The sequence below is a fragment of the Ruditapes philippinarum genome, unplaced genomic scaffold (genome assembly GCF_026571515.1).
Source record: "Ruditapes philippinarum isolate M1 unplaced genomic scaffold, ASM2657151v2 ctg770_1_1_1_1, whole genome shotgun sequence".
Classification (NCBI taxonomy): Eukaryota; Metazoa; Mollusca; class Bivalvia; order Venerida; family Veneridae; genus Ruditapes; species Ruditapes philippinarum.
The window spans coordinates 184,200-203,524 of record NW_026859620.1 but is presented as its reverse complement, the minus strand read 5'-3'; the positions used below and the strand labels follow the sequence as shown (position 1 = coordinate 203,524).

General features: G+C 34.4%; 2 protein-coding genes across 2 annotated transcripts in view; both read right to left on the bottom strand.

Moving 5' to 3' along the window:
* LOC132757267 (protein TALPID3-like) overlaps positions 1-19,325 on the bottom strand; it is a 119,915-nt gene that overhangs the window by 57,358 nt on the left and 43,232 nt on the right. The window lies entirely within an intron of this gene.
* On the bottom strand, positions 11,931-15,275 carry LOC132757256 (probable E3 ubiquitin-protein ligase IRF2BPL). Its single transcript, XM_060748475.1, has one exon. It carries the CDS (start codon positions 14,966-14,968, stop codon positions 13,187-13,189), a length of 1,782 nt encoding a protein of 593 aa, XP_060604458.1. The 5' UTR covers positions 14,969-15,275; the 3' UTR covers positions 11,931-13,186.

Genomic DNA, 19,325 nt, shown 5'->3' with positions numbered 1-19,325 from the left:
GTATTTCTGTCGTGCAATAAACTACACCTTAAAATTGGGACACAATTGGAAAATGGCATTAGAAGATATCGACCTGAAATAATGTCGCAATTATCTTTTTAATGTTCCGACCTGCCTTAAAGCGAAATATTCTCAGCTAATTATATCCTTCCCTCCGGGCTTTGCATGCCTGAGACGATTACGTGAATGACGTCACAGGTCAGCGTTTGATTGACGGAACGCGACTTTGCCAATACATACGACAAGTTGACAGCGCTGACAAACGGAGGTCAGCCGGGAAGACGTGAAAAAAGCCTCAAGCGTTGAGGTTTTGTTGGCGTAACAATTATAAATAGCATAATAATGAGTAACAATCGACCGACATAAACCCAAGGCCGACAAGAGAAATGTCTGTACGTTCTGCGCGTGCGATTGCATGATGTTATTAAAATATGCGACGTGCATGACGTTTAACGATCCGATACGCATACTGCGTTTAATTATTTGTGCGTTTCGTGTAGCAGTAGACAATAAATTTCATAAGTGTATAATTAAATGACGACTCCGCCACATAACGTTTTCCAATGCATTTATCTTCATTCACTTTAAGGAAGAAACATTTCTATAACAAAGTGAACCAGACAGTTTCATTCACGTAACATTCTTTTTTTTTCTTCGCAGTTGGCTGCTATGTTTTTCTCTCATGTTTTTTTCTTCTTTTCTAGCAGGAAAGATCTCTTGAATTATAAACTATGCGAGAATGTGCCTTGATAGATTTTGAAATATGGCAAATGTGTTTTCCATGAGCAGGTAAACTTGAACAACTTGAAAAAGAGTACTTTGGGGTAGAATTGGTTACCTACAACAACGTCTGCTATGGTGGTCTCGTTGCACATTCTACGTACGTTACATTATAACGTGAATTTCTGAATTCCATCCGTGCTCAATCTTTAACAACTCATCAACCCACTTTATATATATGCTACGAGGAAGCGGTTTTTATCAGTCTGTAAGCATGATTTTTTTTTAGGATTTTCAGTGACAATTTATGAACGTGAATACATGTACGAGTATATATGCCCTCTGTTGGCTGTTTTCGTAAAAATTATAGAACCATTGGAATAAATAGTAAACAAAGATTTTTTTTACACATTGTCAGAGATAGTATTCACGTGCGCAACATATATAGATAAACTAAATGCAATTTCTATACGAGTGCGTGTATTTAAATTTTCAGTTAAGACTTAACAAATCAGAATTGGTGAGAAATAAAATCAAGGAAATTAACATGATAAACCATTCCGCGAAATTCAATTATGACTCGTAACTACAATAGACTACTAATTTCTAATCATTCGCCCCATTAGAAAAAGGAAAATGTCCCTAAAGTGGCAAGCGTTTAAAAATCACTTGTAGAACAGTGAACATATGACAACCATACAATGTTAAACATTGACATAATCGTCTTTACTATCATTTTAAGACTTATTTTCTTGACAAACACAGGCCGGGGGGTATTAATACCCCTGTAACCAATACTAGCCACTTTCATTTCTCGACGCGGAAGGAATTCTAGCCGTACTTTGGCCCAGCTGGCTCATGTATCAGTCCGCGGCAGCTAAAATTCTGAAGAGGGAGGTGTCGTACTATTTGATAAATAAACGTGGCTGCACCGCAACGGTATAACGGCTAAATCCTTGATACGAATGTTATGTCAAAGAAGATAAAGCCTGACAGGCAATGAAAACAAAATTTATTCCTATCTGTTAAACATACTTTTCCAAAATTCCGGCGTTGCTGTGAAAATACGATTAAGGAATAAGGTAGTCACCTTAACGTTATCTTTTGTCTCATCTCTTCTGCTGCTTTTTTTTACTCTGGCATTGCATTTAACTCGATCTCAATCGAGGACATTGTCATTATATGATTTTGTCAACGACTGTCCCAAAGCGTTTTTTTTCCTAAACCTATTTTCATCTATTTTTTCAAAACTGTTACTAAATAATGTGTTCTACCGGTGCTTTTACACGCATGTTTTTGTTTGCTTGTTGCTTGGCTCTATTATACTGATGGTCCACCTCAAACAGGCAGATTTAGCTTCACGTACAAATTCTGCAGCAGACAAGATCTCCTTATTTAGGAGCTATTTATAGCTGGATCAAATACAATCCTTCACATGTAGACTCATTGATAATTTCTTAATCGATACCGTTTATTAATTTTATAGACTGTTAGATAATATTATCTTTCAATTATCTGTGCTTTATACTATAAATATGAATGGCGGGAAGATAATGGACATGCGCATTACAGTATATGATAGTATTAAGATTAAACACATACAATATACAACAACTAATCTACAAATCTTTCAAATTTATAAATCATTTTAACATAAGATTTTCCGTGTTTGTGTTCTAGGATGAAATAAATTGCAACAACATCAACAAACAAAACAACAGAAAACTGCTGTTCAGACACGCGCCCGTGTATATAATAATTGTTGTTTTCCTGCATCGTAAAATATTTCATGTAACAGTGTAACATTTGGGACGTATATAGCAAGTGCAGCGAGTGTGGTATATAATATTTGATAATAATCCACTTAGAGGACACTTTCGCTGCAAAACTGCGAACGAAAGTAGCAACGTATGTTTCAAGCGGGTTATCTAAATCTGAAAAAAAAAACATAATTTGTTGATATGCTTATGTAATTATTATTTACGCAGCAAAAACAAGACACGGAAATATATACGCAGCCTATTTAATCTAATAATCACGCAACGAAGCACTGCTTCACTTGTATTTGTACACATTTTTGTTAACTGCTCTCCTTGCTTGATTTATAAGAAGAATATGTTTTAAATTTGATTTACGACTCTTAAATTTGACTTTAATCCATAAACATGCACTGCCTATGTCATAAAAATTGGGAAGATTTCGTTTTATACTGCTTTAGTTCTATTGTTTATCTCAGTTTCTTATGCTAAATACTGGTCCCGGCAAGTGGTTAGTAGATTTTTATTCTTTGATTTAATGCAAGCTGAATGATTTAAAATACATTAAAATATCTTTTCAAGATGTTGCAAACAGCCATTTGTATAGAATAAATCGTAAATAGTGAAATATATATGATATAAAGAACGCATATCCGATAATAACCGATCACAGATCCAATGGGTATCTTGTAAAGATCCCATCCGGTTTATAAATGACCTTTTTTGAGGGGTTACAGTCTGGCAAACTCTTCGTAACATAGATTTAACTTAACTTGCCGTATGTTTCTATGTAGATATAACATTGAGTTCTATATAAAAAACTAAAAATTATCTAGAATCCGACATTGGCGTCACGTTTTTCAGGACCTTTCACAAAGAAAATATGTTCATGAACTTAGAGGCCTATCAGCCTAAAGTTGGCAGTATAGCAACCTTAAGTTGGTAGCCTAGCAGCCTTAAGGGACAGCCTAAAGAAAACGAGTACTATTACAAACAAATCGGTCGGAAATGCACTTCCTTAAATCATTACACGCTTATTTTCAACATCAGGATTTTTATATTTTAAGATGCTGAATCCAGACGATTCGAACTTTTTGAAATTGGCAGCCTAAAGAAAACGAACAGTATAACAAACATGGAATTGGTCGGTAATGCATTATAAGCACTTCCCTAGATCATTACATGCTTATTTTCAATATCATGATATGTAAATGTTAGGCTGCTGAACTTTTAAAGTTTTCTTTCAGACGATTCAAATTTGTAAAGTTGGCAGCCTCTATTAACTAATTTGTGACATGATTATTGACGGATTCTGGACGATATTTATCATTCCTTTATGAGAGGCCATATCTTGGTAGGATATTATAGAAACGCCTATCACTGATTGGAGACGGTGTCCAGGCAACACTTCACACATTCAGGGATCAGATTGTCCAAACAATGGAATACAAACATACATGGACAAATGTTAGGCTGCGTTTACATTTGGTATGGAATAAATTCGTAATAAATTCGTGGAAAAGTAGTATTGAAAAGTATTTAAAGCTTAGAGGGGAGAGAGGTTTATAATTTAAAAAAAGTATTTTAATTAAGCTTCCTACTCAATCAGTAAATTATAATTATGTACATGAAAGGGATTACAAATAAAAAAATGTGTAAACTAAAGCATCCGCGTGTTTCATAACCAGAATCATAACAACACTCGACAATTACTGATTTTCTTCTTCTTGTCATAAAAATCGGCATTTTTCTTTCTTACTATTATTATATATTTTTTGCAAAGTTTTAGAGCAAACTTTATAATTATGTAAACGAGGCCTGAAAGCTTTTCCATTTGTGGTATGGTTTATCGCAAAAATTGTTCCGACTTAAGATATCCCACGATTGCCACTTTTTATCTGGTCATCATTCAAAATCTCCTTGGTGAACATGGATTCTTAATTTTCCCTATAAATGTGAATTATCAACGAAAACCGAGTAACCTGGAAACGGAGGCGTTTAAGATGCGCAAAGACGTCATAAGTAGCGAAAAGGTACACCGTATACAGAGAACCCTGTGGCGTTCCTAAAGAGCAGCCCAGGGTTTAAGTACTTTTCATGAGTGTAGTAAGGCGTCGAAACCGTCGAGTATCATTCATAATGTCGCTTTAATTCAACAGATAATGTAGTAAAAAACTGTGTGAAAATACCTTACACTAAATAGGTGGATTAGAAAAGTCTGAGTGCACACGTGACCTTGAAACTGTAAAAAGTAGTCAACATGAGATATATGAAGTTAAAACTCAAACTAACCATGCAAATAATTTGATTTAATTTGTACTTTGTTTTAAATAGTATCTGATACTAAGTAAAACTAAAATTAAAACATATGTATATATTTACATAATTATAATAGTATATATACGACTAGTTAGAGATTTTATCTATATTACTATAAATATAAATTAATCGATAAACAATCTTATTCGAATTTCGGGTGCAAATAAAACGCTAACGTGCACATATAATTATTAAGACCAAAAACCGACTTTCATTAAGCTCTTAACGAGAACAGTTTCCGGTATCCACGTGGGCGTACCATGCAGCATGCACGTTTTTATTGACATTAAAAAAAATAATAAACATTTTTAAAACCTAACACATCTTTCGCCACAATAACTAACCAGTACTTATAGAGCAAAACATCAATAAACAGAAATAAGGTTATTCAATAATACTTTGTAATTCTATAAATAACCTAGAAACATTATTTTGTGAAGCTATCTGAATGAGACATTTATCTTTCTGTCCCAAAACTCGTGACCTTCAGAAACCAAATTCAACTTTTCCCTAGCGTTCTCGGTATTTCCGTTTATATATTTTAACGCAAACAGATCAAATAGCCCTGATGTTAACAAACTCTTATTTTGAAGTTTGAAAACATTTTATCTTTTGCGCATACATATCTAAAATATTTGAGGGCAAGTACGTTTATACATAATGTCCTTATATTCGCACGAAAATCAAAGGTTACGGTACTCTTTTCGAATTTTGTTTCAATCGAATCTTAAATGAATGGCATAGCACACGTACTTTTATAAATCTACATCTATATATTTTTTTTTCGAGCGTTCATATCAGCGGATTCAGACCCCACCGAGAGCGAATAGTAACAAATCAAAGGCGGTCTGGCCAGCTACCAACTTTCTGACACACTTAATACAGTATTATACTTTATGGGGGATAATAAATAAGCAGTAAAGAAAATGTAAATAACAGTCAGTGACAAACTAGTCAAGTCTCTAAGCTTAAGTCAATAATAATTCATACATATTCATAGCCGACTTACGCAACAAGGAAACGCGTTCCACAAATTCATTTCATGCCCTACATTGTCACAAAGGTTTTGAATGATAAGCTTCTTAATTTGCATAACCTGACATGTCAATGAGAATAGGGAAGCAGAAGAACACTCATCATGGCATACAGACGCTTGGATAAACATGGCGCGTACCGGAAGTGATGTTGACCGGAAAGATATGAGCTGTGGACACAGAAACCCTAATAAATGACATATTATCGTAACAATATTTCATTCAAGGAGCTTTCTTTTGATTGTTGAATAAAATATCAATTGTAGAATTTCGCGGTGTACGATTTTTACGAACCAAATATCACTACTTCCGGTTCAAAACAATCACCTATTATTTAATATCAGCCGGGGTACATACACCACTTGACGCATACATGAGGCAGATTAATGGTCTTGGAAAAACTTGCAAGATTCTAAAAACATAGCTTTTGCTCTATTATTTTCCGGAAATTGCGTTCGTCATTTCATCTGTGAACAATGTATCCACTTACAAGATCGTGCAGTCACATACATTTTCCATCTACAACATAATAGCTTGCTAATGGTTATAAATCTCAAAAAATCACAAGACTGACTGTTCCGTTTCGTTTCAACTAAATATATAGGAAACATGTACTAAGGATGTCGTTTTGTATAATGTCAGTTATTACAATGTATGTGTTTTTTTTTACGAATTGGGCACGAGGTGTGTTCTGATTCTAAGGATTATTTTTCTCCATATACACCATACAAAAGTATTCGACGATTTGCAGAATCGCTCACTTTTTGACAACGTATAGAAGTTTCTGTCTTGTTTCACATTAGATTCGTGAAAACTCGTATGCAGTTCTACACGTGCGTAACTGCACGTGCTATATTAACTTCCACTTTGTGTGTTACTCCCACGATACTTTTTTTTCTTCATGATGAAAGCAACAACTTCTGTTTGATACTATTCAACGTATTTCCTAATACATTACCGCGGATTCATCACAAAACAACCATAAGTAAAAACCACTTGCCAAAAGATGTACTAATAATTAAGTAATAAAAAGACGCGAAAAGCTTACGGTGTAAAACCAATTTTCCCTATCCCGTAAAAAAAATGTCGCACCCGATGAACCTAAAAACAAATGTGTATTTTTTTTCTAATACAATGCGTGGTATTGTAGCGTGGTATTGTATGCCCCTTCAACAACTAGCTTATTTAAGCCTTGCTAATTTACACATCTATAGTTAACAGCCGAATAATTTCTTCGGCTATTACAATAATAAATGTTTGCGGTCCATGTCAAGAATTCATTAAGACCTTGACACGTGATTTGAGCAGGCTGGTCACCTTATGAGTTCAAATCATTCCCCGTAATTTAAGCATGAACCATTGCGTTTATATTTACAATAAAACTTGAATAATTGGAATAAATGCTTAAATGTTTCAACACTGACACGTTACACAAAGTAATTCAAACCTATTTCTTCATGCAGCCAGGTGCAGTATGTTAATTTGCAAAATTGAGCCGCGTCATGACAAAACCAACATAATGGGTTTGCGACCAGCATGGATCCAGACCAGCCTGCGCATCCGCGCAGTCTGATCAGGATCCATGCTGTTCGCTATCAGTTTCTCTACTTGTAATAGGGTTTGTGAGCGAACAGCATGGATCCTGATCAGTCTGCGCGGATGCGCAGGCTGGTCTGGATCCATGCTGGTCGCAAACGCATTACGTTGGTTTTGTCATGACACGGCTCAATTATTGCTGTACAATATCATTGATGTTTAAGATACGGTGTGCATCCGGGTATTGTGTATTATTTTTATTTGTTTGTTGTTGTATTAGATATAATATCATGATATTTAATAGCATAGCAATGGCTATAAGCGAGTTAACATACGGTTCATGCCATTGATATGAACTTCTTTAAAAACAAAACAAAAAATCAAATAAAAATACATAGAAAAATGGGCATGTAGGCGATGTTGGTCGACGCGTGCCGGGTATACCCCCCTACCCTCCACCGTCTACAAATGCGGCAATCTTTAGTTTCAATAAGTTGTCAAAATAGGTAATTAAATGTAAACTATTTCGGTTTTCGGTTGAACTTATTTTGAAGACCTATATTTAAAAATGCAGTAATTTAATGTCATATCATTTCAGTTGGCTCTATTTTGTGCAGCGTAATCTCCAAATTGTCGTCTGCCAAAATGTTATTTTTGTAACATACTCAAATAATACGCAGGTATGCAATATCGTGCAAGTCTAATCTAAAGTAAAATGTTTAAAATTCACAATATCTCATAATCCTGTATAAGATACGGGTATATATAAACAGGGTACGTGACCCTCGCGTGACGAGTTACAATTTAGGAAAGACAGTGATATCAAAAGACGGGTTGCCTGACTTCACAGCACGAGACTTTAACAAAGGTATGATAATACAAAATCGTTTATCTCCTATTTTCCGTAATCGGTTTATCAGCGAGTAAAACGGGTCTAGGAATTAAGCAATCTCGAACAGAAAGCGTTGTGGAAATATTCTGAAATAGTTTCGTCTCCAATACCAAAGAACCGGTCACCCCACGCAGTGCAAAAATCTATAGCACCTCTTATATTAGCAATGATCGAGCAAAATATAACAGAAATATGATAATGTCGCCGTATAAACAACAATGACAAATCGATTTCCGATTAAAATAGCATTATTGGTAATTTAGTATTCCAAGGTTGATGCGAACTCATAAATTTTCACTGAGCTGCGTGAAGTAGAGTGAAAGATGGAAAACAGCAACAAAATGATTGAAAGCTGTGAACGTAAGTTAAGATCTCAAGGTACGTGCTAAAAGAAACGATTGATCCTGGAAAAAAAACATTAAAAAAAACAGATAAAAATTTACTATCCGAATAAAGCGCTACTCGAACGTCACACGTGCAAATTTGCTTAGTCAGCATTTTTTTTCGCAATGCAAAGCAACAAAGAAACCACGCAAAAGGACGTTAATAACCAACAATTAAGACAAAACCTGCGACGTTTTTGGTCTGCCCTACATGCATTTGACACAATCATAATATTTACATTTTGAGACTGATACTATAATAAATCACTGGTCTGTATAAAATATGGCAATCAAAGTCATGTCAGAAATAAAAAGACAAAGTGCATTAAATGACCATCAATTAGTCGCTTTTGTTGTGCCCACAGGCGTCCGGCATACCTCCTTCAGTTTACGTATGCAAGATTGATAACTATGACAAGGGCATCTGAACAAAATGCCGGAAAAGGACACCGTTCACACAAACCACAGCTATTCTTATTATGTGTTTACATATAAAAATTCCGGTCCAGGAATGACAGGATCGTATATATTCCAAATGTTGTGGACTCGGGTGACCTGTAAATCCGTGCAGTCTGTGGTTCAAACTGTGACCCACTTTAATGTATACTATTCCGTGACCCTTGAAATATGCAATACGTAAGTCAAAATCAAAGTGAAAGTGTGCTATCATTGCAGAATATATTTATATTGTATATGTTAGAAATAATATTAGATATTTAATAAGACTTTTGAACGGGTGCTTGAAATGCGAAAAGTTTGTCCTAAAATTAAGTAATGCACGTGTTTTTAGGTCAACAAATGTCCAATAATATAAATATTTTGTTATAATTCGCTGGAAGTTCCAGATCTCTTGACGTGATTTATGGTAAATAACAGTGACTATGATAATCACGCCTCTTTCACACTGAATTATCAATGTATTTAAACAAAGCATTTACAACAGGTAAATATGATAATTACTGTCTATATGGGAAATGCAAACGGATATCAGCTCATAGCTTACACCGAGAAACGTCTGCAAGAACATATTGCAAAAGCAGACGTTTTATTCGATAGCATTGCCTCGCAAAGAAAGAGTAATAAGTCATTCCATACAGCTTATAGTGATTCCACTTACATTTATAGAAACGATATTACAATTTTCTTCCTTTCTTTTCCCCAATGCGACCAAAAAAACCAACACAAAACGACAATGATCACAGGAAGGAAGAGGCCCTCTTTTGATGACAGAGTGGAAAAATGATATAATCTTCTGATTTAAAACAAGAGAACTTGCCTATAGGGGTAAGAGAATTATTATTACGTTTTCATACAAGAGTGCAACGGATTTTCATCGCGTGACGGTGCATTACTGCCGAACTATTCACTTACTTAGTCCTAAACAGCGGCGGATCAACCAAAAGCAAACATTGCATAGTACTTAAGTATTTCTTGTTTAGTTAGTACTTAATAGGTACTAATCTTATTTATCTAAGGTCATATACTATAAGTAACCATGACTGATGATTTATTATCACGAACATGTACTCTCAAATTATGTCTATTTTAAATACATTGTACTATATAGTAGTTTGATGGTATATTTTGAATAACTGCAAATACACTAAATGTGTAAATTAATGTTGAAGTATAATATACATTATATTTTCACTTTTGCAAAAATACACATTAAGACGTATTTCTTTCTTTCTCTCACTTTGTGAAATATTTTTAACTATAATTAAGTAGGCCGAAATAGCGTTAAGCAATAAGCATAGATGTTGAAAAAGTCAATCTTCTTTGATAATAGTTGAATCGATCCGCTGACCTGATTTCCGTAAATATTTCAGTGCCCTAAAAATGCGTATCAATAAACTCGCTGATTATGAAATATTTTCGTTATATACCCAAAGTAAGTTATGCCATAACAAATATGTCAATAACACTTAAAACATTCAGAAATTTTCTGTACTGATTTAAATCCTCACCACCTTAACACCGCCTTACAAAGCGGTGTGGGGTATATTATTGCAATATCAAACATTTTAAATACGTTAAAGTGCGTATACGAAAAGTACAGATAAAGTGCATTTTTCTTATATTCATTTCATAAGCTATTCAAATTTGAACCTACCCGAGAATCACACTTATTTGGTTGAGTAGTTTAGTAGAAGAATCGCTTACATTTACATTACTCAATCATACTCTGAATAAATAATATAGTACAAGAGGTAGGGACGGCTCGGGCGTGCATTTCGAGTGATTTATACCCCCTTCAGATATCGCATGTTATAAAGTACCGAAAGACGTTTTTAAAAGGGGTGCAGAAAATCCAAAGTCACACACATTATTAGCTTTAATCAAGATACGGCACACGCCGTTACGTGACCGGGTGTCTAATACTTGAGACCAATATTGGCACAGGCTTTAGATATGACACACTCTGTTTAAACGGAACGTGACTGATTTCTATTCTGCCGAATTAAACATTCGGTCCACATATCAGAGAAGCAAACATTCATTAACATAAACTTCATCTCAAGAGTTATAATACAGAAATTGCGTTATTCGAACGTGATGAAAATAAAATATTGTGGTGAAATTAAATGTTAAAAGTTTTGAAATTGGGAGAAAAATAAAGACATTTTGAGCACGGAGCGTGAAGAAATAATTCATTTTGACTCAGTTACCCTGTGTTTACTGCGGATTAAATTGTCACACGCGATATTTTGAAGTAAATAGCAACGTTACTAGTTATAATATAGGCGCCTTAACATGATATATGGCCGAATAAAAAGGTCAGTCCTTGGACCCAATTTTTCTGTACCCTTAAACTATCGTCCAAGTTCTCTGGTTTAATTTAGGTATCAGCATATAAACGTACGCTGTGAATTTGCTATGCATATTTTATATCCTTTTATATCAATAACTAAAACTATTACAGAAGCGACATTTTTATAGCCATATAGTTTTTAATTTTGATGTTGTTATTGTTATTGATATTTTAACCTTTTAGCGGCAACCGGATCTACCAATGAACCATTTGCAAGCGCATTTGAATCGTCTGATCACTGTCTACACTGATCGTACTCATTTTTGTATTTCTCCCTAACAAATCATCAATGGTCTCGTCCAGATTGAAAGATGGTCAAGTCCATTTAAGATATTTAGCACGTTAAGAGTATAGTACATGTAGTTCAATCGCAAATAAAGAAAATTGTACTTAATTCTAATACAGGAGAATTAATTGATACCTTTGGTAATAAAATACATTAAAAACTAGCTGATAAACAAAATAATGACGAAAACAGTGTTTTTAACATATTTATTTACATTTTTAAAAGAAAAAAAAAAAAACAGTAATAAATTGTAACAGACATAAGCTTCCAGTAAGATACGATCATCAACAAAAAGCTAAAAAAAAACAGTATCATAACAATAGCACATTATATAATGATAAATCAAAACAATTCAGACAATAGTTATTATTAACACGAGTTAAAATTTTAAAATTATTAAACTGTATACTTTAGTTTGGTAGAAAAAAAATTGGTATATAAAATCGCTATAAACTCACTGACATTAAAGTACATGTATTGCGAAAATTTCAAATATTGTTTTACATGTATTACCATAAATAAACAAAATAGTGAGTGGAAATTAGTCTTAATATATAAATTAAAAGCGATTTTCCGGCCGAATGTATTAAAACGATACAAAAACAAGAGAACGTTTGTTTTCTTAAATAAACGCATTGTGGCAGTTCACGTTAAGTTAAAATGGCCACAAAAAATATCAAAATATAGAAATCAACAATAAATCTTTAGGCGACGTAAATCATTCATTACTTTCTTTTCTCTCTCTGATTTTATGCATACGGTCAATTTTTTCCATTAAAGCGGTTAATTTAACATAAAACAGTACTACATACATATATGGTCATATATTTAGCCTGGTTTCTTCTTAATTTACTAAAGTTCCTATATTAATTGAAACACGAGAAACCCCGATCGATACTGCAATGTTTCAAGCCACACATTACCGTCTTTTGTAGAGCTGTAAATGTATCATTTAGCTAGAAAAAAATAATGCTGGTGCTAGGAATCGTAAGAAAATATCAACATTTTCTTGATTAAACATGATTAAGATAAATGGAATATCACATATACTTCTAAGCATGACCTAGATCTTACGTGGAAAAAAAGAAATGTGTGTCATTCTGCATGCGTGTCGTTAATTAGCTCCAAGAAACGCTATGAAAATAGCGTCAGTCGATATAAACCAAGAGATGTCGGAAGTTTTGTAAGAATGAAGAATAAACCGGTATCTTTTAACATGTACATCTCTCGCTAAACGTTTTAAGGACATGCCCAACTGTACCTTTTAAAATAAAGATTTACATGCACCAACACATTATAACATTAAAAGATTCTTAATAGCTTTGTCAAATTTGTATTTTTTTTTTCTCTCAAGTTTTCAACAATTTTTTCAGAAGTCTACCGCAACGATGTTAAAGTATCCAAAATGTTAGCACACATGTTCATATAATTTCCATATATATTCAAGTCACGAATCACGTTCTTTTTTAATCTTTGGCTCTTTTGTGTTATAATCCTCCCCTAATATGGTCGCGATTTCACCTTGCATAAATGCCCACGGAACGCTTGACCCTACCAGGGGACACTTTTTACCACTAGGGCAATACACTTCAGTCCCGGCCCCTTGCATTTTAATACTGTTTCTAGAGCAAGGGAAACAAAATTTGTGATCGCCAACAGACGGACACTGAACAAAGTGCGTGTCTTCTAGTCTCTCTTGACAAATGGTACATTTTAAAGATTCCGCGCTGGTACCTCCTTCAGATAATGATCCGCCCATACAAGGCTCACTTACTGAACGGGGTGCTCGTGCAAAATTTGATGATGGTGTATGAATGTTGTGACGACCATTAATTGGCAACCTCGCGCTCATTTCCCGACCGGGCGGGGATGAGCCCGATAAATTGTCTGTGACATTCATTAATGCCGCCATAGGTGATGGTCCATTTTGTCCCGAGGGTCCAGGCACCGAGCCGCTATTAGGAGGACTGGGGGCATGATTTCCCATTGGTGAAGCATTATTTTGAGGGTAACCGCTCATTTTCATAGCTTCGGAATGATTCGGATACCATTGTCTCTTATTTTGTTCATTTTGTTCCGTTTCCGGATCAGGCGTTCCTTTCCGCTTTCTTCCCGCCGAGTCCGGATAAGCTCTTGGTGCAGGACCTCCGCGACCCATGGGGATTCGATACATACTTGCACTGGGTACAGGTGGTAAACTAGTGTTTATATACAAGGTTGGTAACAGTTCCTTTTTTAATGGTTCCTTAAAGTTTCGAACATTTTCTGTTAAAAGTTCAGACAGAGATCTCCAATCACCTGACCCGTGTTTCATTTCATATTCCAGATATTTGAATCCGGGAGAGGGCGCGTTACGAGACGGGTCTTTAGAAGCATCGTTTGACATTTGTTTAGAAACTGCAGCTATATTAGGAAAGACATTACCTGAGCCCATCGGGTATTCCGTAAACACTTTTAATTCATACTCATTCCCTGCTTTAGATTGTACATCAAATCCTATAACACGACCACACACAGTATGATCCTTTTTATATCTTGTTTCAAATGGAACAATTGTCGCAAGAATTGACAAGTTTTCACGAACATTTGGTGGTCTTTTATCGTCAGGAGATCTACGTTTCCAAAGTTCGTCCCCACTGGGATTCGAACTGTCTTCGTCGTCTTTCACGGCCGGATTTACCGGCCGGCCTTGAGTAATACTGTGACCCGGTGGTGGTCCGTTCATTAAAGGTCCATGTACTGATGGATGGTACCCGGGTGGATAGCCAACACTACGCGACACCGGTACGTTGTGCGCAGATCTATGCATGTCTGATTTCGGGTCGTCCCGACCAATGTGGTTTGAAATAGGTCCACCATTCTGCATCATACTTTGTGGCATTCCATTAAATTCCGGAACCATACGAGATCTTTCAAACCTTTCTCCATGCACTGAACCCGGATGATTTCTTGGCGGTTCCATGGTCCCTGGATGGTCATGTGGGTTTCTAGGATGCGGAGGCATAGGTCCATGGTGCCCGGGTTTAATGGGACCACGGGAATCTTGAAATCCCGTGGCCCTTTTCATTTGTCTGGCAAGATCTAAAACCATTTCGATCCTGTCGGCACCTTCATAATTAACACATCCCCTGCACACGGGCTCTGAAAAATCCTGCACCATGGCCCATGGCATACGGGGCAAGTCACATAAATAACATTGCTGTCTCTGCGACCGATGTGTCATCGACATTTTCTACCAATGTATCTTCTTACTTAATGTTTTCATAAAATCGATTATAAGACAACCCAAATAAATATACACAATCCAAAATATCGGTCTAATTTTCAGTCTTAATGATCTTCGATCAATCACATATTTTAACAGTTAACACTTGTTCAAGTGCATAATTTCCTCTAAATAATTTCTTGTGCAGTCATTCGATTCCCGCTAAAATCCCAAACGTGCGTTTCTCACTGATCGCGAAAATACAACTGAGCTATATTGGATGAACACTCGAATGCCAACATGCACTAGGAATAACTTGAGCAGACGACGAAATCCGCCTCTTGTCAGCTTGCCAAGTACTTCGTGACGTCACGATTTGATTACCGCCAGATAAATATGGATTCGGGCCATTCACGTCCAACAATGACAAGTATGTCATTGCATTCAGACGCTCGCTTTATCGTTTTTTTTCTACATACACACCGCATATTTCTACTTTTAAAAGGAGTGTCAAACCAAGAGTGAAAACAATGTTGTTCTTTAATAAAATATAAGTAATATATTTTACAGCTGTTTTAAAATAGGAACTGACATGTCATTTTTGAGCCTAAAAATATAGCTTATCTAATAATACCAGGCTGATATGAACAATTTAATAGCAGTAATAAATTACTCTGTTCATACTGAATGGGAAGTTTAAATAAATAGTGCAGCGCCGATAAAGATCAATCAAGACCCCATGTAAATATATTTGAACAAATAAAATTTCTATTTTTAACACCCACTGGTATAATATATAAAACCACTTTAATATTTACCACGCTGCGTTGAGTAAGCATAAACGTACGAACATTTGGGTGATTCAATAATACATGTTTTTATTTGTAATTTATTATACTTCTTTAAAATAACGCACAACGTATGCATAGCTTTTTCAGAGGGTTAAAATTACACATTTTTCACGCAGTAGGTAATTATTGCGTACAGTGTGCTTAAATAAAGATAAAAAAGAATAAGAATGATAAATATATAACATTAAACCCTTTACACGAGCTTTAAGCCTGCCAATTATATAAAATATCATAATAGATCTAATATTAAACATTGTATAAAATACAAAAATACATTAAAATAATGTTTACTATTAAAAATAAAGACACGTCGCGGTCATAAAAATGTGTCACAATGATTCAAGGCTTTTTTAAAATAGATTTAATGGTAATTTTAAATTCAAGTTACCACGTTATTTAAAAGATTGAAAAGCAGGGGGCAACATATTTTTGATGAGTAAATATCTTTAATAGTTTACTATTTAATTGAACTGCGATCGTACTTTTGAAAATTCAAATATTTCAATAGTCTTTTGCATTGAAAGGAGGGGATTAAATATCAATTTTCTATTTTTTCTTCTTTTTTTTCATACAGACTCGTAAAATTATTGAAAAGTGTAAACAAAAATCCCCAATAAGCAATTTAACTGCTATTTTTGGCTTATTGATAAACGTAATTATTATCTATAGCTCGTTCTGATCTGAAAGTATAATGAACAAAACAACTCTTTATAAAAGTAAATCTGTAAAAATTATTTTATAAAATTTCATAGAAAACCTATATTTAAAGCTGTAGTGAAGGAAATGTTGAACATTATTATAAGTCCATACATTATTTACCGCTATGACTAATAAACTATGACAATTTAATTTCAAGGAATGCGAAACTTAAGTTCACAAACGATTTTTCAAGTAAAGAGGACTTCTTGCGGTTATATGTGGGCGGAGACAACACTTGTAGATACTATTTCCGTGGACTGTTTTCCTATATTGTGACATCTTCCAGCGACGATTTGATGTCCTCATGGTTTACCAAATACTGCATGTGCCAAGATCTTTAATACCATTAAACACAAAACTATATCCAATACGCTAAGTGACTAATTTTGTCAACAAACTTGAAGATCCCATTGTAAATAGCAACCGCCCAAGAATACATATGACGAGTGCAGCGGCGTGAAGTGGTCGATTGCTCCGATCATAACGCGGCCGATTCAATTTAAGATAACGCTTATAGTACATAGATAGAAGCAAAACCGTTCCAATAATTCACATATTTATATATAAATAGTACCGCGAAAAGTGCATTTTCCAAGAAAAAGAAAAAACATAATTATAACATGTAACAGTGGTGTTTTTCTTCAGAAGCATAGTCAAACCTTTATTTTCACCTATTATTATCTCCAATAAACGTTAAATTCTACGGTGGTTTTATAATTATTTTTCTCTTTATAAGATCTCTTTTTTAAAATTGTAAGCCTAGTGAATATTAAATTAAGAATAAACGGAATCCCCAACGAACGCTCAAAACAACAAATCTGAAAATGATGCAGGGCTCGGTTTGAAACTGACATAAGTGTAAGAGCTGCCTGTTCGTTCTAAATATCAACGTGGAGAGCATAAGAATTCCTGAGACTCACTAGATGTACTTTCTGAACAATCAATGTCATTTGCGTCATAAAGCAGACGACATCTTAGAAAGGTAGTCGTGCACGAAACGCAATTATTTACTTCGGAGAAAGTGCATTAGTCAGCTAATACAAGTTCTTCACATAATAAAGAAGAATAACTGCGTTGAAAAGGGTAACACGTGATGAAAATTGTCGCTATTTCATAGGCAAGAGACATGCAAACAAAACTTGAATCACAACAGCAAATTTCCAAAAGGGTATCTTTATTATTATAGTCCCGCTTAAGCTTTTTGTTTCTGCTATTTATAGCAACGAACATTGGCTTATGCAAATGATAGTCTAAAATTTATGTCTAAAATTTATATGCAAACAAAACTGACACTATAAAAAATATACTTTCGCGAAAACATGGTTAATAATAACATTAGATACAAGAAAAGCATTGATGCAAAGCATCAAAGGGCGTCCAAGCAAGAAATGCAGCAAGTGAAGATGAACTAGTACACATATGATGACAAGATATTCTTATAAACTACCAGAAATGTATACCACTTATGAATGAGCGGACGAAAGACATTGTTCATTATGAACTTTGATTGGCATGCTAGAGATTAGAATATTACTTGTTATTTCTTTATGATCGTGGTTATTAATAGCAACGGATATACATGTATGCAATCATTTATAATCCATATGTGTAACGCATGATCAACACGTACCACACATTTGTCCCTTATTATGTACATGTTATCGCTATTAGCGAAGACCCCCTTAAGGTATCTGTTCACACTTTAAGTTAGTAGAAATATGACACTGGTTATATTACCATGTTGATCATGTTGAGCATAATTGTTTATTATACAATAATTGTAATATCTATTAATTTTAATTTTAAAAAAAATACAAATTTTATGAATATTGTTTTCTTTTATTCTTTTTTGTGTTTTATGTGCTATTTTAATACTGAGTTTTTACTACTCTTTTTTATTAAAATTGTAAAATAAATTTTAAGAATTCAATTGTCATATTGACCGACGATTATAAGTCAAAGCTTAACTGGAAAAAGTCAGTAAATTATGGTTTATCTTTCAATATATAATATTGTTTATTCTTAAACCATGTACATGTACATTGTATTTTTCTTTATCATTTTTTAAATTATCGATCAATTGAATAATTCATAAAATCTAATTTGTAACTTTGAATAATTCCTCGGCATCTTTACTAAACACGGATAACAAATTGAATAATTAAATAAAATGTTTCAAAGTTGATAATGTCATTTAATACCATAAAAAATGTACCTTTTTCTCAATTATTGTACATATCACGGATTTATATTACATATAAATCCGTGTACATATTTATTGTTTTTATCTCATATAGATAAAATGAAACATGCTATTGTTGTTTTTTTTTCTAATTGTAACGATATCAAACATCTACTCCAAAACCGGGAGAGACCGGACAATAAACGTGTGGTACTATTCGCCGGTCACTAGTAAATCCTGGTCAAAATAGACCGGGAGAGACCGGCATTTACCGATAGGAGTGATAAAAAGATATATCTATAAATAGGTTTTTGGAATATTTAGGTCATCAACTGATCATTCTAGGATACATGTACAACAATAACATACCATGACATGATAACCGACTGTGTACTACAAAATGATAAATAAAAAACCCCGAAGAGCGCGATTTATTGACGGAAAAGGTTATTTCATTTGTAAATGTTTGCATTGCGAAAATTCATTGTAACATATCGCGGCATTTCATTCTTATTTAATAATCAAGCACCCTCATACCGATCGGAATTTTCGGCTTTTATTATGACCGACTAAAAGGCTCGAGAAGTTGCTGTCGCCCTTTCACAAAATCTGATCTCATTCCATAAGAGCGCCGCGCTTCGGCGCGGAC